General features: G+C 44.3%; 1 protein-coding gene across 1 annotated transcript in view; it reads right to left on the reverse strand.

Moving 5' to 3' along the window:
• The window catches only part of METRNL (meteorin like, glial cell differentiation regulator), a 29,288-nt gene extending 12,592 nt beyond the window's left edge, over positions 1 to 16,696 (reverse strand). Inside the window, exons 1-2 of the mRNA XM_083597795.1 lie at positions 16,230 to 16,696; positions 8,732 to 9,120 (exon numbers count right to left, since the gene is read on the reverse strand). Coding sequence (XP_083453921.1) covers positions 8,732 to 9,120; positions 16,230 to 16,363 — 523 coding nt within the window. The 5' untranslated portion in view covers positions 16,364 to 16,696. The remainder of the gene's footprint in view (positions 1 to 8,731; positions 9,121 to 16,229) is intronic.
• Between the last annotated feature and the right edge of the window lie 9,780 nt (positions 16,697 to 26,476).

The following is a 26,476-nucleotide window of genomic DNA, read 5'->3' on the forward strand; positions in this document are numbered from 1 at the left end:
ATCATAAAAGTGCACTAACCTTGCCCTAACACTTCAACAAGTTCACTATTTCAATGGACAAGTAATTGTGTTAGACCAGAGTCATACAGAAGCTTGATATCAGCACACTCAAATGTAAGATTTAATGGGTGAACAGGTTCAATGTCTGCTGGTCTCTGGCACAAGTCCACTAAAAACCAGAGCAACACACACCTGAGGAAAGCTTAAGGTTTCACTGTGGGGATCCTGGGGTTTGCCACTACTACTGGGGCCTGAAGAAAACATAATATATTCACAAGGCTTAAGCGCTCTCAATGGTTCTTTTGGATTTGACAAAGTTATTAATCTCAAATTCTCTTTCATTCCTGTTAAGGCTTGTGGCTTATTGTCATAAAAAGGTAAAAAAAGCTAAGAAAAACAACAATTCATCTCATTTTGAACGTTCACCATATAAAACGATCCCTGCATCCTTCGACTGACTTTGCCCGCTGGGACTATGGTATTTCATTAAACGTATTTACAGGTTAACCTGTTTTTCTTTTTTTAGAAAATTCAAGTCCGGAACCCCATGTGCAGCAGGGCTTGGTCTGTGTCCTAAAGAATGGACCGCTTTAGTTTCTTTTGACCCTTCCTAATGGAAAATGCTTTGTGTAATGTGGAAAAAGCAGGAAGGCAAACCTTGGGCCAGGGAGACATGGGTTCAAACCAAAAACCTGTCTCGGCTTTGTGGCTCTGAACAAGTCACCATGTGCACATCAGCCCTGCCTTTTCCATCTCTGACCCATCCATGATGCAGGGAGCATATACAAAGGTTCCCAAAACTTCCCTGCAATCAAAAACTCTGTGCAGGATTACAGACCTCCCTTTGGACCATGCTGCTAAATGCAACCTGGTTGAGAGGTTTGGGTACAGTTCAGCCAGTTTAGAAGTAATAGGAAACTAAAGCTTGCCCTGACATCAGAAGTCACTGAAAGATCATCTTTACTGATAGTGCTGTGAACACACCAAAACCTGGTCCCAAACCATCACTCCCTGGCTCAACCAATCTCTCTTTCAGAAATTTGGATCTTCTATACTCTGCATTGTATGTCCTGTTTGCTATGGACAAAAGGGAAGATCTTAGAATTATCTTGTTCCATTTAGTTAGAAGGAGGGGGGCGGCTTGTGGGCACACCACAAGTTTCCTGCCCTTTTATATTTGTAAGTTCTTATCTGCTATTTTGCTGAGCACAAAAATAACTTTCCCTTGCCCTCTGGTATCAGGACAATAAAACTAAGCCCTGGTATATATTAACCCAAGCTGGAGCCTTGCCAGGAAAGTGTCTCAGCCCCATATGGAATCCAGATTGGAGTGGAATTGAATTAAATGACTAGGAGCTGGTTAAAGTTAAACTTGGAAAGCAAGTTAGTGAAAGAAGATCAAAGTTTAAGGAAGCCTTTCAAAATAACCTAGGCAATCTTTTATGAGCGGTTTCTGAAAGAGGCTGGAAGTGTGGAGGAGGAGGCATGGATTTTGGTTCATTTCAGACTTTTTTCGCGGAATGTTGGGCAAAATTATAGCAACATCTGGAATTGCATACGCAGACAAGGCTTTAGCTGAAGCGTGGAACGTGCCACAGCGGCTGCTGACTAAAAGGGAAAATGAAGTCCACGAAGCTGTTCTCCTGGGCCAAGTCTCACTGAAATGAATGTGAACTACCTCAAAATAGGCTTTCGCCATACACACACACACGGAGAGAGAGAGAGAGAGAGAGAGAGAGAGAGAGAGAGAGAGAGAGAGATATCCTAGCCCTTCCTTCTTTTGGTCTCAAATAATAATAAAAATGTTGTTTCTTGTATTACAGCAAAACTTCAGAGAAGTCACCCTTGAACCCAAAGAGTTGCCTTATGTAATCATTTCAGACTGCCATATCAACTCACTCTGGGGGACCTGCCTTTTGTGTACACTGTGCCCCAAAAAACCCAAATTCTGATGCAAGGTAATCCAAATTCTGCAACCTAAATAAAATATCCTTATCGTGCCACATTTATTCTGTTTCTGCTAAAGTCCTAAAATGGGATGAAGAGCCATGCAGAGCACAGAAGTCCCACCCTCTGGTCGTTCTGCTTGGTGCTCCTTGAATTCAAGAAGGCACACACATTTAAACTAATCTCTGCCATCAAGTGCTAGGAACCTGCTTCTTCAACAGTTTGATCCTATATGTGAGTACTCAGACCCAAGTGCTACTGAACTCTGCAAAGCTCATGCCTTCCTATAGGACAGCAGCCTCATATTTTCTCTGTCTCCTATTAAAACCACATCAGCAAAAGTGACCACACTTTTGAGAAATCCAGCGAGGCGCTTCAGAGTTCATTTGCTCCTCATTAAGGTGGCTTGAAGTTTCAGGGTGGGTTTTTTTGGGGAGGGGGGAGGGTGTTGGAATGCCAGTTGCCTGTGAATTGTTGCATTATTCATCCCGCAGGTGAAACTTGGTAGCAAGCCATACTGCTACTCAGGGTAACCACAAGCATGAATCAGCCTTACTCAGTGGGCTTTCATCCAGAAACAATCTCAGAGCTTCAAGGGGATGAGATCCAAATACTAAATTCCGAATACAAGCAGGTGCCCTGACATCAACAGGGGATGCACAGCCTAAACCCCATGCAGATATATTCTTGGGAACTGTTCAAAACCTATGCAGGATACTGGGCTGGGAAAGGCTGTAGTACCTGTACATGTCTCACCTAATCAGTTTTGGTTTTGGTTTTTTTTAAAGGGCACTGCAAGAGAAAGATGCAAGTATGATGTTAGCTGGCTAAAAATTGACTGGGCTTTCAAAAAAAAGAATACAAGCTTGTGTTTCCAGTAATCTGCATCATATTACTCCGAGTACCCGCAGAACCTGCTGACCTTTTTTAAAACGCATGTATGTCTGAAGGATTAGAATAAGAAAAAAAAGTGCTCATTTATTAATTTTAAATAACCCGTTTGGCCTCTCCAGAATGGGATGCGTCACTGTTAGGGTGGGAGGGCTCCTCTCTCTCTCTTTCTTTCTCTCTCTCTCTCTCTCCCCTCCCAGCCACTGCTTTTGGGTGTAACCTTGCTTTGGCTCTGAAAACATAGCTTTTTTGTGAAAAGGTCATTATGAGCCTTTTGGCAGTAAAACTCTGCAAAGCAGGTTCCAGGGGCCTGTGCAGCCTCAAATAAGCTACAGCAAGTGACTCTCTTTTGCTCACACATCCTTCCGCCCTTTCCTCTCCTGCCAACAAAATTTAAGCCCAAAAGAACAGGGTAGGTGGGGGTGAATCATTAAACAAGGTTCAGTCGAATGCCTACTTGACATTTGAAAGAGAAGCCATGTCTGAGAGGAAAGGTGGGGGGTGGGAATAAGCTTTTATTAATTGACAGGATTGCAAGGCGTAGAAGTGACTTTATTGCCACCTTAGGCCTACTCAGACCATACATTCTAGCCCAAAGAACCTTTCCACATGATGAGAGGGGAGGGAGAAGTTTCAAAGCTTACACAGTCCCCTGTGCTTTTCTTGGTTTTGGTGCTATATTTGGAACACGAGAGATACTAAGCTCACATAGATGTGTTTATGCTGTTCCACTGACCATGGTTCATACCTTGGAATCAGGCTGTGTGCTCTCCACCACCCCCTCCCCCCACAAGCAAATTCCTCCCTTCATTCTGTTCTGCATATTAACCCATGGTTACATCTCCCCCAGGGTTAACCACAGTTAAAAGAGAGGAAGCTTCATTTTTACAGTCAGGACACCATGGTTCTCCCGCAACCATACATTGGTGTGGATCACAGGGTCAAGAGAGACCCTGAATTCAAATCAATGCATGTCCTTGGATAAGAGCTATAGCTCAGCAGAGTGTGTTGCATTCAGAAGGTCTCCTGTTCAATCCATGACATCCCCAGGTAGAGATGGCAAAAACCCTGGTCTGAAACCACAGAGAGCTGCTACAGTCAGTGTGGCCAATGCTGAGCTAGTTGGGCAGTGGCCCGACTGCATTTAAGGCAGCTTCCTAATTTCTGTATCTTATCAGGCATTCTGTGACATTCCTCACCTGCTTGGGGATTGTGCCCTTCCAGAATCTGTCCCAAATGTCATCATGTGCAACTGTTGAGGTGTGTGTGTGCGTCACCTGTACACATCCATCCTTCATCTCTTTTTCCCACTCACCCACCCACACTTTTGCCTCATACCAGAGAAAAGGCTTTTCAAGAGCTATATTCCTCAAACATTAACCTTTGGAAAATAAGCTGGTTACTGTTCTCACTTAACTTGAGCGGCATTTCAATGTGGGCATTTATAAATGTTTTCAGCTCGCTACCGGACATTAAAATATAGCAAACCCATAAACCGGCAGACCTGCCTTACAAGAAGTAGATCCCATCAAGATAGAGGAAATGTTTGTTAAAGTTTGACTTGGCCTAATGCAGAACAACCCCTGAAGGTAACAGGGGCTTATATTTCTGAATTCCGGTAAATTAAGTTTGCAGATCTTGGCTAAGGCACAGGGAAGCAGTTTTCCAGTGAAAACTAAGGAGCTTGGAGTTTAAAAAGCACTTTGAATATACAGAGCAAACTCTCATGGAGTAAAGTGCTTTTCAACATGAGTAAGGGGATTGGAATCCTAGATGAACAGCTGCAAAGAAAGATTATTCAAGCTCAGTGAGGGACCCCAACTTTCCTTCCTTTCATTAAAAAAAAGAAAGATTTGAGGCAGCACTGTATTTTTGTGTGCGCATATAGTGGTTACCTTTGAGCGAGCCTCAGCCCCAAACCTTCTTTGTTTATTCTCAAGTGCTTTAGTAAAGTTCCCATTCCAGATTTATATGAGAGAGTGAGACAGAGTGGAAAGGGAGGGAGGGGGCTGTCTCTAATTTTATTAGTTTTCCTCTCAGTTGGTAGTGCCACTGGCTATATAGCTTTCAAGCTGATCTCAGAAGATTTCAAAGAAAGTTACTCACTACTTTGTCCTCTTCTTAGGAGAAGTAGCTGTTCTCTCACACACACTCAGAAGCCCCATGTTGAATTTCTATTACAAATTACCCCATGTCCTGATTCACCATTATGCCCCCACCCACAAAAAAAATATACATCACTGGTTGCCAAAGATGAGGGCATGAAAATGTGTACCATATTGATGCAAGGAAAGCAGGCAAAAAGATGTTACAGAGACAAAATGCAAGTACTTTGTAATGTGTAGCTCTGCCCTTAGATCCTACACATCACACAGTGGCCTGGTGCACACATAAGGCTAAGCCATAGTTTGTTTGTTCTTTTTTTAAAAAAAGAGTGTGTTAACAATTTGTCCCACAGATGATGGCTTGTTCTTTGCCTGCTCTTGTGCTTTGGTGGTTTAGTGAGCACCTGGTGGTGATGGTGCAGGTATTAAGCATGTCACAGTTGGGAAAGGCTGCTAGGTTTGCACATAGCACCAAGACATAGCCTGTGGCTTCATAGACCATAGCAAGTCAGAATTAAGCTGCTGCGTAGGGCTTGCTCGTAGCACTAAGCCATGGTTTAGCACTGTGTGTGAAACCAGTATCTCCTGGATGATGTTATATAGTTCACTTTCAGCGCCAAAGTCCAATGTGAATTTTGTGGTTTTGTGCTTACAGGAGGGGGTGGCATGAACATCAGACACACTCTTTTTGCCACATGTATAGAAATGCTGCCTAATTACTCCTTCCTATTTACACAAGTCCAGCCTTAGATCAGCATACATCAGTGGACCAGTCATTCACTTTCAGCTGCTGAAACTAGCAGCAGACACAACTCACATGTTGCTATCCATTAAAAAGGTAATTCCCAATCTTTGCTCATTCACAAAATGTTTCAAACTCACTTATGGAGTGGAGGGAACCCAAGTCAAGTACATACACAATGGAGATCACCTGCCATAGCTTCTGCCAATGCTATGCCCTGGGATTTAACATCAAATGACTGGTTAAACTAACAGAACATGGTTTACAACACAGTGTTCCCTGCTCCAAGAAGCTTGCTTGGGGAAGTCTAGTTTTCATGGCGTTATTTGCAAAGCCCAGATTGAGAATGGAGGAGTGTAAACTAATAAAATGCTGGATCTACTAATTAAAAGCATGGCACTCTGCCAAACACTGCTTATGTGCTGATGCACTCTGCAATGTCATAATTCTGGGGGCACAACGGGTCATTAAAGTATTAATATGATGACTCGGGTGCTTTGATGACAGCTAGGTTAGGAAAAGGAGCAGAAAAAAAATTAAGGGCAGGGTTCAGTAATATCATAAGGGTGCAGGAAGAGAGGCAAGTAGTCATTTAGCTGATGAGAGTACATGACTGCAGGGAGGGGGAAATAAGTTCAACTTATGTGAAACCTCATTAAGCATAAACTTCACAGCTGCCTTCTTTTAGCCCTTCAAAACTATTATCTCTCAAGCTAGGATCAATTCACACCTTTCTTGAACTCTACTACCTCCCATTAGTCAGTAAAGGCAAATGCAGCAATACTACACATGATCCCTGGAAGCAAGTTCCATTGAACTCAGTGGGATTTGCACCTGAAATGCATAAGAATGTGTTGTAAATGTGGTGTAAAAAAAGAAGACCGAAATCACTAGAATTTAACTGATGGGTCCTAGCTACCAAACATGAGACATCCTTTGTGTACCACAGTAAACCACGAACCATGGCTTATCTCCCATGAGCCGAGGTGATCACACTTGCTTTATTCCTCCTGCTCACGTTTGGGAGAAAGAAACCACCATCCCTGGCTTAGCATTACATTGGAACTGAAGCTTGTTCTTGGCTTATCATTATGGTTTGTCTGGAGTAGAATAAACCATGGCCCCTGGCTCAGATGCAACACTAAACAATGGAGTGTGGTTCATTTCTCCCTAGTGTCAGTGGGGAAGAACTAAGTGAGTGCAAAAGGGCTTATAAATTTATAGCTGAATCTACAGAGATCAACAGCAGGTGGTTTGCTAGAATATAGGCAATCATATGCTAAAGTTACTATCTTATACCTCAAGTCCCAGTAAATTAAGTGGGACTTAATACCGCACGGAAGTAGGAATGCACTGCAACAGATTTTGTTGCAATGTAGTCTCTATAAATATTTTAAGATTCCAAAATACCCAACTTTAAAATATCTCAGAAAGCAAAAAGAAAAACATAATTGAGAGCAAAATATCCAATTGTCAGTTGCAATGCCAAATGCGCCACCTATCAGCTGCTGCGGAGAACTGCAGCAGCTGTTGCAGCCAAAGTAGAGTTACACGTGCAAGGTCACCCAAAAAACCAGATGTCTGCAGTCTACACATTTCAAATTGACAGACGGCCAACATTACTTTGCAGAACCGAAAAGTTCTACTCGGAAAGACAAAAAAACCCCAAAAAGAATGCCTGAAGCACAGATAGGAGCTGGACTCAAAAGTTGTGTGTGTAAAACTGACTTTGAAATGTAGGTTATTAAGTGGTGCTTCAGTAGCCACAAAACATTTGTATCATGCCTCATCAGAATCAAAGGATAGCAACTGACCTAATATGATGTGAAGTTTCAGCTCTGAAGACCACAACCAGCCCAACCCAGGTGCCTGAAAAACTGCCCAGTCATGAATTTGTCTGAAAACTGGTGGCAGTACCCAGCAGCGCCCTGGCCTTTCCCCGTTTGATCCATGCCCCCTAGGATGCTGTTAATAACTCAGTGCATATTCTTTAGGCCATGCCATGCATTCTTTATGCAATGCAGTTTTGAGGATGGAGGGAATAGAACACATGAATATACAAACTTTTGAAAGAAATGGTTTTTTTTACATGTTAGTGCAAAAATGGTGGATCAGAACTCACTACTGGGCCTGCTCTATGGTGGGTCACAACAGCAGCACTACCACCATACAAATATCTGGCTGAAAACCTAAGTAGTAGGTCCCTAAGGCCTGTTTGGGCTAAAGGCACAGAGGCACCGCTAAATTACACCACATGGCAAGATGCATCATATCAACTGTACATCTTCACTGAGATTGAGGAGATTATAAGATGTGATAAGGCAGGCCTTGCCCCAGGAGAAGAACCACTCCTTTGCAACAAAAGAGTAATTAGGTCAAGGAATAGGAGGAACAGAAGCAGAACAATAGGAGTGGAATGAGGAAGGAAGTCTTTGTCCAGCAACAATTGGCTGAATCACTTGCCACTGAACCACTGTACATGCAGGACAACAGGCTGATGTGATTCTCCCAATGAGGTACATGCACTTTCCTACTGGGAAGTCTATCATGTGCAAAGTAGCTCCAAGTTTACAATTCATGACCTCTCTGTTCAGTCATTTATGTTATCATTTTGATTTGGGGCCTGTCTCACAATTCATACTTGTACACAAGGTGTGAGGTAGAGAGAAGGCAATAATATTTTTTTAAAAAGGGGCAGGGGATTTGTGACTTGGTACCTTGAGGTAAAAAATAATAATAAAACAGTGAACACAGGCTGTTCATTTCAGGAGCAACAAGCAAAGTTGCATAACACTGACCTGCTAGAAAGGTAAGAAATATCTGTTTATTTCTTAACATTAGCAACTTTTTCTTCCTAGAAGGAGCTCCTCTTCACCACAACCATTTCTGAAGAGTATAGCTTTCTTTCCAGCTACTTTGCGTAACCAGACAACTGATGGACTGTAGACCCCCCCCCCCCAGTGTACTATTTTCACATTCACTTTAGCAGACACTGAGCATTCAAAACCAGGACAGTGCAACTGCAATGGATCGCCTAGCAACTTACCAGAAACCATGTGCAAATCGGATGCCGTCCCCTTGTTTATCAGTTCATACTGGAAGCCTGTGATCTTCCTGCTAATGTCCTGCTGAGGGGTGGCCTCGACAAAGAGTCCGCCTTGCTCAAAGCTGAAGCAATGCACTCGGGCAGGGCTGTGATCCCCATCTTGGACCAGCAGTTTCAGTTCTCCAGTTTTTTCCAAATAAATATTTGCTCCTGCGGAGTCCTTGAAGGGCTTTATGCAGACAGTCCAATGCTTGGAAGAGGAAGATACAATACTGGGTCGCAGGTTCACTATCAGCGCTCCTGTGGGATACATCCAGTCTATGGATCCTTCGGCGCAGCGGAGGTAGACCTGTTCAACATCTTTTTTGTGAGACTCGTGTGTTAGTCCACTGGGGGAGGAAAGGAAAGATGGAGAGTTTACTGTAAGAGCGCCTCCATTTATTTCAAGAGAATACTGTATATGCTCAGATAAATAAGTTGTGGGGATTTAAATAGCGGCTGCGGAACACGGCAAGGCCATGAAGTTTGAAAAGGCTTTCAGGTATGAATTCAACTCTGGTGCTTATCTGAAAAAGTTGCAACAAGGGTAGCCAACATGGTACCCTTCAGATGTCACAGACTACAGCTCCCATCATCCCTGAACACTGACCATGCTTGGTTGGGGCTGATGGGAATTGGGAGTCTAACAACATATATAGGACACCACACATTGGCTACCCTTTGGTTACAATAATAATTTCCATTATCTGGGGCCATGCAACATCTTTGGGAGGTTCAAATTATTAACTTTTATAATAGACGTTGAGTGACAAGACTGAGGTTTGTTCAGTCCTCCACCGCATTCACACCAGCCACCCAAATCTCCCGTGTTTATGTAAATCAGCCTTCCCCAAGTTCTGGTTCCCACCAGATGTTGTTGAACTCCAAACCCCATCATCTCTGACCATTGGCCATGCTGGCTGGAGCTCATAGGAGCTGGAGTGTAGCAACTTGTGAAAGCAGATGAAACAATTGAGAGAATATAAGTGATGTTAAAACCCCAGGAGTCAAATGACTTTGCTGCTATGTAAGAGCGGGGGGGGGGGGGGAGAAGAGGATACATATTTAAGCTCAACCGGCGTTTAAAATTAGTTGTGGGAGATATTACTGGGAAGGAGGAGAGGGAATAGGAAGCAGCACACAGCCCAACATATGGTTTCCATTTAAGAGCGAAGTGGCTGACATTATTGGGAATGTCAGTATAACATTCTGTTCAGAGGTTACATGAGGAAGCTCCAAAAAAGTCAAATTCTAATAATCATCATCATAATACTGTCTACAAACACATGCTGCTCAATAATCCTGAAAGCCACATCAAGAGCATAGATGCTTGTGGGAGAAGGAGCTGGTTCTTGACCTCTGTGCTTTTGCCCACCAGCACAAAGAAACACTTGATATATTTGAGATCTGCATCACTCAGCTGGGACATGAGATGCAGACAGTGTTCTTTGCCACAGTGTGGTCTGGTGGTGGGCAGATTGTTACATTGAGCTGGATTCAAACCCCTCTTCTCAAAAGGAGGAACTGACTGATTTTGACTAGTTGTGCCCTTATCACCCACATTTATTATTATTATTATTTACAAAAATGAAGTCACAGTCTCACTCATAGGGATGTTGTGTGGCTACAGTCATGCCAGGGGAGCCACTACCTACAGTGTTCTGTTCAAATATCCAACGTACATGAAAGTTCCACTTCTTTAACCCAAACACATCTGGCATTCTCAAGGGCAAAGCAGTTGACAGCATGCTAACTGGGCTCTGCAACCCATCAAACCTCAGATAATCTACATTTTAGTAATGACTTTACTGTGGTTGCATCAAGTGAAGAAGTTGCTGTATTTCCCCCTAAAAGCAGTTTGCGTTATCAACATCATATGAGCAAAATACTACTCCTGCTCCAAAATGTGATCATTCTTCAGCGGGGGTAAAGTTATCTAGAAAGGAAGATATAAGTCATTGGAGAAGAAAATGGGAGTTTCGCTTTGAAGTTTCCACAGTACGCAAGCTTGACATTGGGACAATGGATTTATGCATGAGATGTCTGCAAGCAGTGGCGTAGCGTGGGGGGTGCAGGGGGCGGGCCGCACCGGGCGCAACATCTGGGGTTAGGGCAAATCCATGGGTTAGGGGGCGCAAATCCACGGGTTAGGGGGCGCAAATCCACGGGTTAGGGGGCGCAAATTACTTGCCTTGCCCCGGGTGCTGACAACCCATGCTACGCCGCTGTCTGCAAGCTTTACTTGCTACTGAAAGTTGAAAGTGGGTGCACTGTAGAAGTTTTCACTGGGGCCAATTATATCCCACAAGCTGCAAATGGGGTAAGGCAAAATTGGGAAGAACAAGCAGTTAGGGGTAACATGCCAAGTTCCTAATGGAATGGAGAACACTGAATGCAATTTCAAGAAACACATAGATTTCCTTGATTAAAGACTCGTGACCTAGTTAAAGCTGCCACTCACTAGAGTTGGTCAGAATGAAAGTACATCTTTTGCATGGGGTGGTCAGAAGATTCATTACCAAAAGGTATGAAACATGAAATTAAATATCTAATATGTAAGAGGCCTGACAGGACAACAATGCATTTAATTTAACTTCTGTTGTTTTCTGGCCAAATAAAAATGGAAGCAGAGATCTTGGGGTGGAGGGTAGAGAGAAATAAAGTAAAAAAAGTAGATCTGGCATTTTTTATTTAAACATCTTAGGACTTTTGTGATCTTTAACTATGGAGATTGGAGATTGGCCACCACAGTATAGGTACTGATGCACTACATCTCTTCACAGATTGTTGGCAGTACCTGTAACCTCATCTGCTGCCACAGGGCAATCTATTCCCAGTGCCTGGGGTGACACAAAAAGAGACCTATTTCTTCCAATGTAATCAGACTGAATGCAGACGGGAGATTATGTGGGGAAAGCCCTAACATTCTGCAGTAACAAACGTCTTATGAGAGCAGACTACAAGGATACAGATGGGATGTAGAATACTAGGGCTGGTCACAGCCTTCCTGGTTGAAGGAATTTCTCCAATTCCCCCAGGAATCAATTGCCTCAAGCTGCTTCTTTTTAAAAAAAAAAAATGCTTGCTTACAAAATCCACTAATTAATAATTGGTGCAGTTTATTGATTACATTACCATATAGCTAAACCTTGTTTCAAGGACCTCACAGCACAAGAGCACTTTAAAGGGCAATCCTAACTTGGAATAGACAGGAGTGAGAAGCTGGACATGCAGCTAGGCACCCCAAGACCTTTGGCTCACACTCGGCCAGGATGACCACTGAGTGGCTCTTCCTTTCCTTTGTGCTATGCCAGCTCCAGACTGGTGCGATGGAGGAGCCTAGGAATGGAACTCCTCAGAGGGATCTCTAGGGCAGGGGTCAGCAACCTTTTTCAGCCATGGGCCAGTCCACCGTCCCTCAGACCATGTGGTGGGCCGGACTATATTTTTGGAGAAAAAAATTAACGAATTCCTATGCCCTACAAATAACCCAGAGATGCATTTTAAATAAAAGGACACATTCTACTCATGTAAAAACATGCTGATTTGGGGACCGTCCGCGGGCCGGATTGAGGTGATTGGGCCGCATCCGGCCCCTGGGCCTTAGGTTGCCTACCCCTGCTCTAGGGAGCGCTGGATGCAAAGCCTTCCCTGAAAACAGCCTACCACACCAACAACCCTTTCCAGTGTCAGATAACAACCTTGGACAGGGAAGGATTGCATTATTAAGTCTCACAACAACCCTGTGAGGTAGAAGTTGGTTAAGCCGAAAATGTAAAACCTTGCCTGTGGTCTATCCAGCGAACGTCAAACCGCAGCAGGATTCTGAACCTGGTATTCCGACTTCCAAACTCATCCCTCTAGTTGAACCATGATGCCAAAGCAGCTATCCATTAAATAGTAACCGTTGACTATGGCAGCTGTTGTGGTGCCTGCCGGATGTTGCTGGACTGCAACTCCCATCATCCCTTACCATTGGCCATGCAGGCTGAGGCTGCTGGGAACTGGAGTCCCAAAAAGCATTTGATGGACAGCACACCAGCCATCCCTGTAAACAGAGAGGTGCATAGGCTGCAGCATCAGTCCTTGTCCATTCCAGAAGGCCAAAAGCTCAATTTGTTACCCGTGTGATGTTCTTAGATCTATATAAGCACATAGGAAGAGGATCAGACCATAGGTCTGCCTAGTCCTGTACCCTGACTCTCAAAAATGGGCAGCCTCATGCCTCTGGGAAGCCCTCAAGCAGAATACACGGGGGCAACAGACCTCTCATTGCTGGTACCTGGACTGTGATCTGGGATGTGGCATATATGCATCAAAACTAGCAGCAGTTAAAGGCCTACCCTTCCAAGAAAAAACTGCCTTAAATCAAGTCAGGCTATTAGTGTATTCACACTGACTGGGAAGCAAGTCTGCAAGGTTTCACACAGGTGTCTTTCCCTCTGCTACCTGGAGATGCCAGGGATTGAATTTGAGACACTTTGCATGCAAGACAAGTGCTCTAGCCCTGAGCTACAGCCCTCCCCCCCACTACTCTGCAGCCTAGGCAGTATGGCTCAGACCAGAGGCACCTGTTTTGGTCAGTTCCACCTATTTTTCAGACGTCAGATATTCTCTGCTTGTGCAACCACAATAATGTGTCATTCCACAAAATTAAAATACATGATGACAGACGGGGGGGTGAGGAGGGGGGAAGAGGAGAATGGCTGGGTCAGCCTCACAACAGGAAAGTGAGTCATGTTGGCTACACACATTCCCTGTGGCTGGCATTCAGAACATTGACGAGCTTAGAAGAGAGACTTCATTCATCAGCATAGTAATATATTAATGAGCTGGTAGCTGAAAGACCAAGTAGAAATCAGGAAGTCCTTGGGCTTAAATGTTTTGCCTCTATGAGGCAATTTTAAGCATGCCACTCTCTAGGACCCCAATCTAGGCTGGAAACACTAGTATCCCACCTTACAGGTTTGTTGTTAGGGCTGGGTTTAGGGACAGGCGATCGAAGCGAATCCCGAGGGCTCTTAAAACTTATTTTTGTGGTAAACCACACTGATGCTGATAGAAAATGCTTCTGTTTCAGGCAGATGTATTTAGGATCACAGTCTGAGAATTAGTGGGTTTTGCTCAAAAAGCTACCTATTTCAGCAAACCACATTGTCAGGAAATGTGGCTGTGAAACTGTTAAAATTATGCCCTGAGTCAATTGGCCATTACAATTACCTGATTCCACCCCCCCCCCAATAGCAAGTGGCCCATGTCACTATTTTCAGCTATTATCTTTCTAGATTATGCAAAAAATATATAAAAACGCCATTGTACATGTGACAATCCTTGACACTCAAGATAATTCATTACCATCTGGATTCCTGTCCCCAAGAAAAGAAAACAGGGGTGCCTGGATTCTCTCTCACACCCTAAACAACAACAGGAATCAGCTGAAAAGAATGTAACAAAAACCTTATTTCCGCCTCTTTGATCTTTAGCTATTCCCCCAAATAGTCAAGTTGTTACTCAAAGCCACCCAATTTATGTATTAGTTTTAAACTCTTCCACTGGTAACCCCATTTGAGGGTTTTTTAAGTGTCCCGAAGAAATAAAATATAGATTAGAAATACACTCCACTTAGCCATGGTTTCATTTCTGAATGCAAATCTAGCCCTCAAAAGTCATGATCTATAAAAGGTTTTTGAAAACCATAAAGACACATTAAAATGATTACAGCGGATTAAAGTGGGGGGGGGTGAGGAGCTTTTGGAGCCAAGCAGTTTTAAAAGATTTCACAACCAGAACGATTAGCATAGCTGTGGCAGACATGGAACACTGGGTAAGAATCTGCCATCAGAGATGCTGATTTAAATCTGAAGGAACAGGAGTGACGTGATGCCACAGGTGTAACAGAGACCAGACTAGTATCTTTTCAGAGATCAGTATTGTTCAGCAACAGGTGAACTCCAGAGGAAGTTCGGGCAAATGTTAAAAACACCCACAAGTACGCACCACTTTTACGATTTCCGAGGAAGAGCTAACTCCACCCAGAACAAAACAAAACAAAACAAAAAAAACAGGCCTCTAAATTAGGATTTCGCCCCCTCCATATAAAAATATTAAAAAATCTTAAGGTAAGTAACCCAATATGGCAAAGAAACAAAAAAACAACAACCCTGAATTAATCAAGTGTGTTCGAATTTGTGGGAGTGTGGGGGAGAGACCTGTCCTACTAATCAGGTGCGTTCCAAAGCGGGGGCGGGAATGTTAAGACAGCGAAATCCCACCGAGGGGATTTAAACAAAACCGAAGCCAGCGCTCTCGCTCTCTCTCTCTCCGCGTTGCAGCTTCGCCAAGCGCGAACAATCCGCACCAACCCTGTCAACTCGCCTCCTAAAAGGGAGGACTTACAAGCCTATTGTGTTACAGCGAAGTGAACGCTTGAATGCAGAAGGTCAGCGGCGAGGAGGTGCAGAGTGTGTTATTCGGGTGTTGGGTTGCACAGATGTGGCCGGTGTCGCTGCGTGGTCAGTCCAGAGAAACGCTCTACCTTTGTCTGCGAAAAGCCAAGCCGCCCTCCCGCTCCCCCCATCCCACTCCCGCCTTTGCCCGTTGCTTTGGCAATACTCATCCTGAACACTCCTGGAATGTTAATCAAAGTGCCCCCCTCTCCTCCTCCTCCCCCCCCTTCCCGCTTCCAATAAATCAGAGCAAACAGCAGAGGAGGAGAAGGAGAGAGGTTGCTTTTATCCCTTCGCAACAATCAAATCCATGTGTCCGTGAGCCGCTGGAGCAAGTGAGCCCAGCGCGGGACGAAGCGCCTCTTCAATTCTTCTCCCCCCCCCCCCACAGCCAGTTACTCCAACCCGGAGCGAAACTTTACTTAACAAAACCCGGAGAATAACTAAGGGACCCCCCCTCCCCTCTCCCTGCATTCATAAGGGCAGAAGTTGCAAGAGGAAGCAAGCATTCGCTCCGCGGTGAAGCCGGATCCAAGCCCCGGTTCTCTCGAAGAGCAAAAGGGAAGAAATGGTCGTAAAAACAGAGGCGGGGGTGGGGGTGCGGTGATGAAGAGCTCCAAAAGCAGAGCCCATGAAAGTGGCCAGAGAGAAATGGAAGGACAGCATCTGCCCGCCCTTTCTGCGCCCCTAGAAGAGGAAGGGCTGAAGCGCCTCTCGGAGGTTGCGCGCTCGGTTTAAAGGGAGCGTCGACCCCCTGGGAGGTGGCACGGAGAATTGCCCACCGAAAGAGTAAAGAAGACTGGATCGGGCGGAAAGGAGAGAGGGAGGAGGGCGCATCCCAAGCCGTGCAAAAACCTTGCAGGGGCGCATCCAGGGAAGCAAAGGCTAGGTGCGGGGATATGCCCGGACAAAGACCGAGCAGTTGGCAGCGCACATGGAGCGCCGGGCTGATCCGTGTTGCCACCGGGCGCGGAGGGTTCCCCGTCCGCCCGGCCCGCCCCGCGAGCTCTTACCTCCCCTTCCAGCTGCACAGATCGCTCGAGTACTGCGCCGTGCAGCCCCTGTCCAGCGCCAGCAGCCCCAGCAGCAGCAGGAGCGGCGAGGGCGGCGGGAGCACCAGCAGCCCAGGCGCCGGGGCTCTCCGCATGGTCCCCGCCGGGCTGCTCGGGAACAGTTCCACCAGACCAGGCGAGAGGAGAGCGCCCGCGGCCAGCGCTACATGGCGAGCGGCGAAGGCGGTCCGGATCGAGCTCTTAGCACGAGCTGCCCATCCCCTCCGTCCGGCCACTCACTCGGCGCAGCAGCCTACTAGAGCTCTCTCCAAGCCGGCGCTCGCTCTGGCTTCGCACGGGGCGGGGAGCCGGGCCAAGTCAAGAAACCACCCACTCGAGCGTCAGCTGAGAAAACCCGCACCGGAGTGTGCGCGGAGCGGACTCGGCTCCTCCCTGCGCTGCCGAGCTGCTCTTGGAAGCACTTAGGAGAGACGGGTGTACTTTTTGTGTCAAGGGATTTCTTTGGAGCACGTCAGAGGCTCGGATACGTAGAAGCCAACTCCTAGGGGTCGTGGGACTCCCCCAAAAATATTTGAGGAGGCTGCCCCGCTCCAAGTGAATGGGCATTGCCAACCAAATAGTGATCGATTATGCAAGGCGGGGCTTACTTGCCCACCCCCAATATTTTATCTTGATTATGGTCTGGGTAAAAGGTAAAGGGACCCCTGACCATTAGGTCCAGTCATGGCCGACTCTGGGGTTGCAGCGCTCATTTTGCTTTATTGGCCGAGGGAGCCGGCGTACAGCTTCCGGGTCATGTGGCCAGCATGACTAAGCCACTTCTGGCGAACCAGAGCAGCGCACAGAAACGCCGTTCACCTTCCTGCCGGAGCGGTACCTATTTATCTACTTGCACCTTGACGTGCTTTCAAACTGCTAGGTTGGCAGGAGCAGGGACCGAGCAATGAGATGCATTGTACTGCAACTCCACCAGCCCTAGGTAGCATCTGGTAGCACCAGGTTGGCAAAGATTGCTACGCACTCATTTGGATTTGGCCCCCATCTAGCTTAATGAATTTACCTCCGTATAGTTAAAGCTATGGTTTTCCCAGTAGTGATGTATGGAAGTGAGAGCTGGACCATAAAGAAGGCTGATTGCAGAAGAATTGATGTTTTTGAATTATGGTGCTGGAGGAGACTCTTGAGAGTCCCACGGACTGCAAGAAGATCAAACCTATCCATTCTTAAGGAAATCAGCCCTGAGTGCTCGCTGGAAGGACAGATCCTGAAGCTGAGGCTCCAATACTTTGGCCACCTCATGAGAAGAGAAGACTCCCTGAAAAAGACCCTGATGTTGGGAAAGATTGAGGGCACAAGGAGAAGGGGACAACAGAGGACGAGATGGTTGGACAGTGTTCTCGAAGCTACCAACATGAGTTTGACCAAACTGCGGGAGGCAGTGGAAGACAGGAGTGCCTGGCGTGCTCTGGTCCATGGGGTTACGAAGAGTCGGACATGACTAAAAACAGCAACAAAAACATACATAGGGTTTCACTGCACATTAAGGGCAAGTAGAATGCTTAGTTGTATATAGCATGAACGTTGACTACATTTGAGCTGCAATCCTGAATCCGCTTACTTGGGAGACTCATTGCAATCAATGGGACTTACTTCTGAGTAGATATGCATGTGGTTGTGATGTTGAGCCTTCTATTTAATTATATATTGGAGGGGCTTTCTGTGCAGCCCTCAAAATGTAAGACCCTGCTGCATTGGCCACTGGCCCAACTAGTCTAGAATTGCGTCCTCATCCTGGCCAACCAGATGCTGATAGGAAGCATGCAAGCAGGACCTGAGCACAACAGTCCCAGAAAACTAGTTAGAGAGAGGGGGATGCTTCAGACTATGTTTATTATTTAGGACTACCTAAACCTCTGGTTCAATGTAATAAATAACCACTAATATGTTATTTAAAATTTAGTCCCTCTTCTATCCCCTAGCCTCCCTAAAGGCCACTAGCCTGTCCCAACCTGGGTTTGCTTGAAGTACTGTATTAAAAAGTGAGTTGGAGTCCTGGCACACGATTTTTGTGGTCATTGAGTATGAGTTTTTGTAGTAAAGACAGCATCCTTCTAAAAGGAGACAGTGACACAATCTACAGACTGCTTCACCTAATAATTGGACCTGTAGCATGGTACATAGCTGCTGTGTCTCTGTTGGTATGGCTTACCTGAGTAAATGTGTGTCTTATGTGGCAGTCCACAGGAGCATATTTTAACAAATAAAGAGCATGTGAAGCTGCCTTATACTGAACCAGTCCGTTGATCCATCTAGATACATAAGTTTATACTGTATTCTGATGGGCAATGGGTCTCCCAGTCCTCGGATCTTTCCCAGCCCCAATACCTGAGATCTCTGGACCTGGAGCTAGAAGGCACTCCAAATCCCTGTTCAGCAACAGAGCTGGGTCCTTATGTGTCCTTAATATAGGAAGCTGCCGCTGATACATCTAGCTCATCATTGTGCATGCAAGCTGGCAGAGACCCACCAGGGTTTGAGAGAGAAATCTTTCCCAGCCCTGCCTCAAACTGCAAGGGATTGGGACCTTTTGCATGCAACACATGTGCCCTAAAACTGAGCTACGGTTGTGGGCGGATCGGGTTTACGCAGCCTCAGCAATGAGCTCACTTGCAGGTTTGGCTGCACCTTCGAGGAGCATAAACAGTTCCTGATCATAACAAAAAAAGGCTGTGTCAGCACAAGGAGGAAGGGTGCTTACTGGTTATTAAACACATTTCCAGGTGCACCAATAGGGCATGGATACTGATGGAAGCATTCCTGCCTCATTGCAACATAAATATTTATTAGCATATGCAAACCGGCACGGCATTGGAAGAGTGGTGAAGAGTGAACAGGTATGGTCAGGTACCAACATAATGCTTTCAGGTGGTGTGGCAGTACTACCATAAGCTTTAATTAAAACAAAAACAAAGCAGCATTTGAACCATATTTTCGGATTGGTGTAAAGCACGGGCCTTAAAACTTTTTCAGGCTAAGTCTGAGGGGCACATTCACTTTTGGTTAACTTTCCGGTGTGGTGAATGCATGCCACTGGTGGATGTGGCCAAAGCAAAAGGGGCAGGCCTCCCAGCATTCTCACAGACACTCATTCATATCCACACAGAAACATACACACATTGCCTCTAAAGAGAGGTGATGATTGTGCTTAATTTCTTAAGAGTGAGATCATACATAGGAGTGTCATCATACATAGGAGTCCCTCTAGAGACCACAGGATTCTGTCTGTATGTACTGTACTACTTGGAGGAAGAGAGAACCCAAAGAAATGTGCAGGGCTTTCTTGTTCCTCCTTAGATTATCTCTGTAGTTCCTTACCAGCCTCTGCTTCACCAGAGTATTATCAGACTCCACTTCTATGATAGATTGCTTATCACAAACATTGTTTCACGTATGATACAAACAGGTCCTGATCATCTATTGTCTCTTAATTTTGGGTGGGAAACTACAACTAGTCGCTGGGGAATCCTGTACATGCTCAGAAATACTCAAGAAAAATATTGGTGGGGTGCTCGCTTCGGCAGCACATATACTAAGAAAAATATTGGTGGGAGGCCAAAGGCTGTTCAGGTTATCTTATATTTTTGAAATGGGGTTTTTTTCTTTCAATATTTTGGGGGGTCCCAAGAGAGTGGGGCCCTAAAGCTATAGCTTGCTTAGCTTATACGTAAATCTGGCACTGTGCAGAATAAGCAATGGGTAGCCCCCAGGCAGAAAATACTTCCCAAACTATGTTTTAAATGTTAATATATGTGAATGTATTCTTGTTTGAAAGGAGGGTCCGCTCCAAGAATCTAAAAAATGTTGCCTTCAACCACATGCTCCCATGCTGTTGAACTGGTAGCTGGGAACTTGGAAACCACTACACAGCAGAGATTGTCATTGTCACCCTGTGTCCATTATCACAGTGGGGAAAGGCAATTGTGTGAACCTGTTCTTGCACTGTAGTTCATCAGTGCTGGTATTCCTTTGCAAAGACACCCCCCCCCCCCGTGCGCCATTTACAAGCCTGGCGGTACTGTAAATACTTGAGAAATACACACTAGCAGATTTTGGTTTGGGGGTTATGTTCCCATAGTGCTTATGACGGAGGAGGTTTCAATCTTACAACTGTATTACCATCCATTTGTGGATTATTATTTTTGTCCATGTCAATTTTGTTTTGCAAATTAGGGTTTCTGTTTGTTTGAAAAAACGAATCAGTTGATTGCAAAGCTTCAGTGTGGTTTACAGTAATTACATCAAATGATGATGCAGTAGCCGAAACATCTAATTACTGGGCTAAAACAACACTAAGAGGCATCATTCGGAGATGAAATATTGCAAAATTCTTTATTTTCTTGGGCATGTACTGTAATGAGAACTTAGATTCTCAGAATCTTAATTTTTCTTAGAGGGATGTTTTATTCACCACAGGATTCTGTTTGTATGTACTGTACTACTTGGAGGAAGAGAGAACCCAAAGAAATGTGCAGGGCTTTCTTGTTCCTCCTTAGATTATCTCTGTAGTTCCTTACCAGCCTCTGCTTCACCAGAGTATTATCAGACTCCACTTCTATGATAGATTGCTTATCACAAACATTGTTTCACGTATGATACAAACAGGTCCTGATCATCTAAAAGCTATGCAAAGGGGCTCCCAGAAAATGTCTACAGCTGACTGAATGATCCATTCCCTATTTCCAAGCGACTTATCTCTGCAACCAGTAATGAAATTAAAGTGAGTAGGGCCCCAATATATGTTTTATTGGATGTGCCACAAAGTATCATAGAGTTACAGCCCTGCTAAGAAATCAACTTATCCTTCTCCAACCAATTTTTCTAAATAACCCTCTACTGCTGGAATTGAGAAATCCTGCCCTGGATTTTAATGCCTAGGAAAAACTGACTATTGAAGAAGCAAAGACATGGGATTCAATCCACCTCACCTTTTGAAAATTAATGCCATGAAGGAGCAAGAAAATGACCAAACCTGTGTTTGTATCTGAGTGCTTACATGCAATTTTTGAAGTATGTGAAACCTGCATTTGGGAGGTTTACAAGATATGCACACTTCCCCCCCCCCTTCTGCTTTCATGTGCACTATTGTGGCTTCCCCACATGCAATTCCATAGCTTCAGATGGGATCTATCAACATATTTTAGCTGCAAGAAGGAAAGAGAACCTCCATGTTCAGAGGCAATTATACCTCTGAATACTAAACACCGGGGTGGGGGGGTAATGAAGGTTCCATGCAAGGTGAGAAAGACAGAAAGAGCAAAACAGGAGATACACACAAAGAACCCGACAGACTGCAAAACGAGAGACGTGTTCTCTAAAGCGACAGATACTAGGATTGCACAAACACCAGCGGTCTGTCTGGTCCTCCCCATGGTGCCAGATAGACTGCTAGTGTCTGTTGCAATCGGTTTCAGCTGTTTCATAGTAATCAAAGAGCTCTCCTGGAGAAGGAGTCCAGGGTTCTGAAATGCATTGAACTGTAGTAAATTGATGTGTTTGGTGCTTTTGAGAACAAGTTTCTCTTTTTGCATTCTTTCTGTTAATTCCATGCAGTGCGTGCTGTCTTCCCAGAATTATGTGGTACTTGTTGATATTTTCTTGTGAACATTTTGTATTGCTTTATTGCAAATCGCTTAAGAGGTTTTTCTGATTAAGCAGTACACAAATCTTGTCATTTGTTTAAAAAAAATGTGACTGGCTGGAAATATTATGCTGGAACGGACGACATGGTGATCCAGCGGGATTCTTCTTAGACATGCAATGGAGAAAGCAGCACACAGCAGCTTTGGCCATGGACTAGTATAATCAGTCGAGTCCTTTCTCACCCACTGTTGTGATTTGATGGGTCTTGAAGTTGGTTCATATGAACACTTTGCTCTGTGGTATGTTGGTTATTTTTTCTATTGTGAATTACCTTTTGCTTTCATCGGACCTAGCATAAATTGGTGCATGTTGCAGTTGGGTGTGTGCTTTTGCAAACGTAGTGAATTGCATAACAGCAGTCCTAATACGGGTGAACTGATCATGTGTTTTTCCCCCTTTGCTCACTGGTGTAATTCCATTCCTGTTTGAGAGTTTGATTGTTCACGGGGTATTAGGGTGGCTTGGGGGCAAATAGAAAATTCTAGTTTACACCAGGGCAGAATGTACCGTATTTTTTGCTCTATAAGACTCACTTTTTCCCTCCCAAAAAGTAAGTTGAAATGTGTGTGCGTCTTAAGGAGCGAATGCAGGCTGCACAGCTATCCCAGAAGCCAGAACAGCAAGAGGGATTGCTGCTTTCACTGCACAGCGATCCCTCTTGCTGTTCTGGCTTCTGAGATTCAGAATATTTTTTTTCTTGTTTTCCTCCTCCAAAAACTAGGTGCGTCTTGTGGTCTGGTGCGTCTTATAGAGCGAAAAACACGGTATACACAATCTATGGACAGGCCAGCCTTTGCCAATTTAGTGCCATCCAGATGTTTTGGACTACAACTCCCATTGACCCCAACCAGTATGGTTGTGCTGCCTGGGGTTGATGGCATTTGTAGTCCCAAAACATCTGGAGGACACCAGGTTGATAAAGGCTGTGTCGGGACCTCTTGTAATATGCCTCTCTTCATACCAAGCTACAGAAGTAGGGACAGAATTTAACACAGAAATTGCATCCCCCTTTCTCTCAATCCCATCACAAAAAGGTGGAAATGAATATCTCTGTATAAAGAAAGACAAAAAATGACAAGGAAATAAACAGAAGCATAACAGTGCAATCCTAGAAAGAAGTCCTATTGATCGCAATCAAATTTTAGCATAAACATGCCAGAGTGCACTGTGAGGCTTTGATCTTACTGTACAGTGGTACCTCGGGTTACATACGCTTCAGGTTACATACACTTCAGGTTACAGACTCCGCTAACCCAGAAATATTACCTCGGGTTAAGAACTTTGCTCAGGATGAGAACAGAAATCGTGCTCCGGCGGCATGGCAGCAGCGGGAGGCCCCATTAGCTAAAGTGGTGCTTCAGGTTAAGAACAGTTTCAGGTTAAGAATGGACCTCCAGAACGAATTAAGTACTTAACCCGAGGTACCACTGTAACTTGCAAGAAGACACACAGGCACATGGGACTTTACAGAAGGAAAGGATCAGACAACAGAAGTGACTTAGTCTAAATTTCAGTTTCATTATTTGGGGGGGGGTTCTGTATAATTCCCTATATAAATGTTTTCTTTTCATTTTGACAATAACTGTTATTTAAAGAAATAAAGTATAAAAAAAATCCCCAGGAATCTCATGTTCAGATGAGTTAAGACGAGCAATTATTAAAGTGAAGATGAGCAATTGTTTGGCCTTACATCTAGTAAACATTTATTTCCTGTTTTAAAAACTTTTAAGTTTTGCAACTGTCAAGGCATATATTTATCTTGCTGTCCATACTCCTGGCGGGCTTAGTTTTTCATTTTCTTCAACTTCTCTTCCCTGCGTGCACATTGCAACCTGCGGACTTCAGCGCAGGAGATCAGAAGCACTGCAGATAAACAATGTCTTATAATTTCAGATACTCAGCAAGGGGCTCTAAAAGCAGAAGATCTCTAGACCAAAGACCAAATCCATCTCACATACCACAAAGTTACATTGACAACAGCATTCTCAAAAACCCTTGGCATGATTTAGACAAAACAAAAGCAACAGTCAGCTAAACAAATGTGATACTTAACCAAAACAGAGCACTGCAACAATGGGAGAAAAATAATCTTGCACTATAACAGTTGCTAAGTTACCAGGAAGGAAGAAGAAATATTTTTGCAGCTATAAGAGACCGTGGCATGTAAATTTGTTTAATGGTACTGATATTGCATGCTTGCTTTTCAAGTGCATATCTAAAGAACATCATAAAAGTTCAAGGGCTTGTGAAGGCTCTACAGTTTTAAGCTGGCTGAAATCAATGGATACCCAACAGCTTAATGTGTGGTCATGGGCAGGTTTCCAGAGCTTCCACCATATTTGGATTTGTCTATCAGCTTTTGAGATTACTGCTGAGTTACAAGGGAACCTGTTTGCACAGCAATGAGTTCACCTGTGCCAAAAAGTTGTTCCTCGTGTGCCAAAAGTTGAGCTACTGAGCAATGGCCATTGCATTACATTTTTGAAAACCACCCTGTGATCCTCAAATGCAATTTATTCAATCAATCAATCTTTTATGCCTTCAGCATTGACCATTAGGAAACCAATGACTGAAAGAGAGAACCGCTGAGTCAGCACAAAGAACCATTGGCATAGGAATGAGGGACTCATTTGAATGATGTCATTGGGTGATTTCATCCTGTGATTTCATATCTGTAAGACTGGCATCTGTAATAGAAGGAACTGCAAAAGTGTTCAAACTAATTTCTTAGTATATGGCTCTAGCCAAGCCTCTTTCCCAATAGATGTGGGTTCAATCCAAATCCAGTGGAATTATTCTGAGCCCTGAACATCACATAGAGCTGAAAGAGGAAGTGCGAAAGAGTGTCACTCTTTCGACTTCCTCCTACAGCTGTATGTACTTTTCAAGGGACAGAAAGTAACCACCCACCCCTCTTTAAGATCAGCAGAGGGTGTCTCAGAGGCTTCATGGGTACTAGGAGACATTGAGGGTGATACTGCATCATATTGTGAACTCCTAACTCAGACATTCATTTATCTGCACATTGTGACATAGGAATGTATTCAACTAAGTCCCACTTGAAGTATATACTTGAAGTATACATTAATGAACCTTGGTTAGTCATGTCTATAAACTTCAATGGGTTTACTCTGAGTAAGACAAGCAATGAGTACTGCCTATGGTATCAATGGGGCTTTCCCTCTCAATATAAATAGAAGGTTTGGGACTGGGGTTGGTGGGATTTTCGCCAGGAATATGGTGAGGGAGGAATGGGTTAACAATCACTCCAGTTTGGGTCACTCACTGGCTGCTATTTACAGTGGGGCGTTTGTGTGGGTGGGTGTGTACGTACACATAACAACATAAACAATGATGTTTTAACATCACATGTTTGACCCTTAGTATTCAAATGTCATACAGGCACACAACAAATACTGTAAACTCTTCAAGAAATAGATGGAAGGAAACCCACCCCATCTCACTGGTTCTTTTTTATTTTCCCATTGGTTCTATGCAACTGAAACATTGCTTTCACCTTCAGACCTTGCTCTGCAGAGCCCGGAGCTGAAAAGTGAAATGAATGCCTGCAAACCCTAAAGGTTTTTACAATGTGCAAATATTAAATGATACTTTTTTCTTTTCTTTTTTTACAAAATACTAAGCCCCATGATAAAAACCACATGAGCAGAAATTACTAGCATGGATTATTTTCTGGGGGGGACATTGCAACATAATGATTGTGGCGTAGTACCGGACGTCATAAGGGAGGTCTGTTCTTCACCACAGGAGACATCTTTGCCTGCAAGGCATCCCAAACTTGATTTCTAGGAAGCAGAAATGTTGCTGATTTCTATTTTCCAAGTGTTGTCAAGTCTTGTTTCCTTCTTCCAGTGTCCAGCTATAAAGGGAGTTCAGTGATATTATATTACCGTCCAATTCTAGTCTCTGAGAATTTTCTGCTGGGGACTTTACATTATGCAGACTTTTACTGCTGCATTCCATTCCATTGTGATGGCTTGTTGCCTTTTACCGCTTCTCCAAATTTTTAGCTCTGAGCATAGAACTATTCATCTTTTCAAGTTAGAATGTTTTTTCGGTCCTACTAATGTGTCCCTTAGTTATGCCTGTGTTTGACCTCCATGGAGTTGAAGGCAGCAAACATGGTTCTCTGCCCTCCCCTCATTTTACCTGTGCAACAGCCTTATGAGGTAGGTTAGTCTGGCTTGAGCTCCTTGGAAGAAAGGAGAGGTATCAATACTGTAAATTAAATAAATGATGGGGGGACGGGACCCACAGGATAATATGAAGGATGCTGTATTTCAGAAGTCTGCTTTTAGTGCAAAACTGTGGTGGGAACTGCACTTAAACACTATTGGAGCTTTGCACACCCATAGAAACAAAGTATTTAATGTTGAAGTTTGCCATGAAAGTAGAGCCAACGTTTGTTTGTTTGTTTGTTTGTTTGTTTTAGTTTTATTTGGAAATGAAGAACTCATCTCTGAACATGTTTTTAGAAGAATCAATACCTTTAAAGGTGCACTCAGTGCGCTATCGGTTGCCCTTGT

This window comes from Podarcis filfolensis, assembly GCF_964270895.1.
Source record: "Podarcis filfolensis genome assembly, chromosome: 2".
Lineage (NCBI taxonomy): Eukaryota > Metazoa > Chordata > Lepidosauria > Squamata > Lacertidae > Podarcis > Podarcis filfolensis.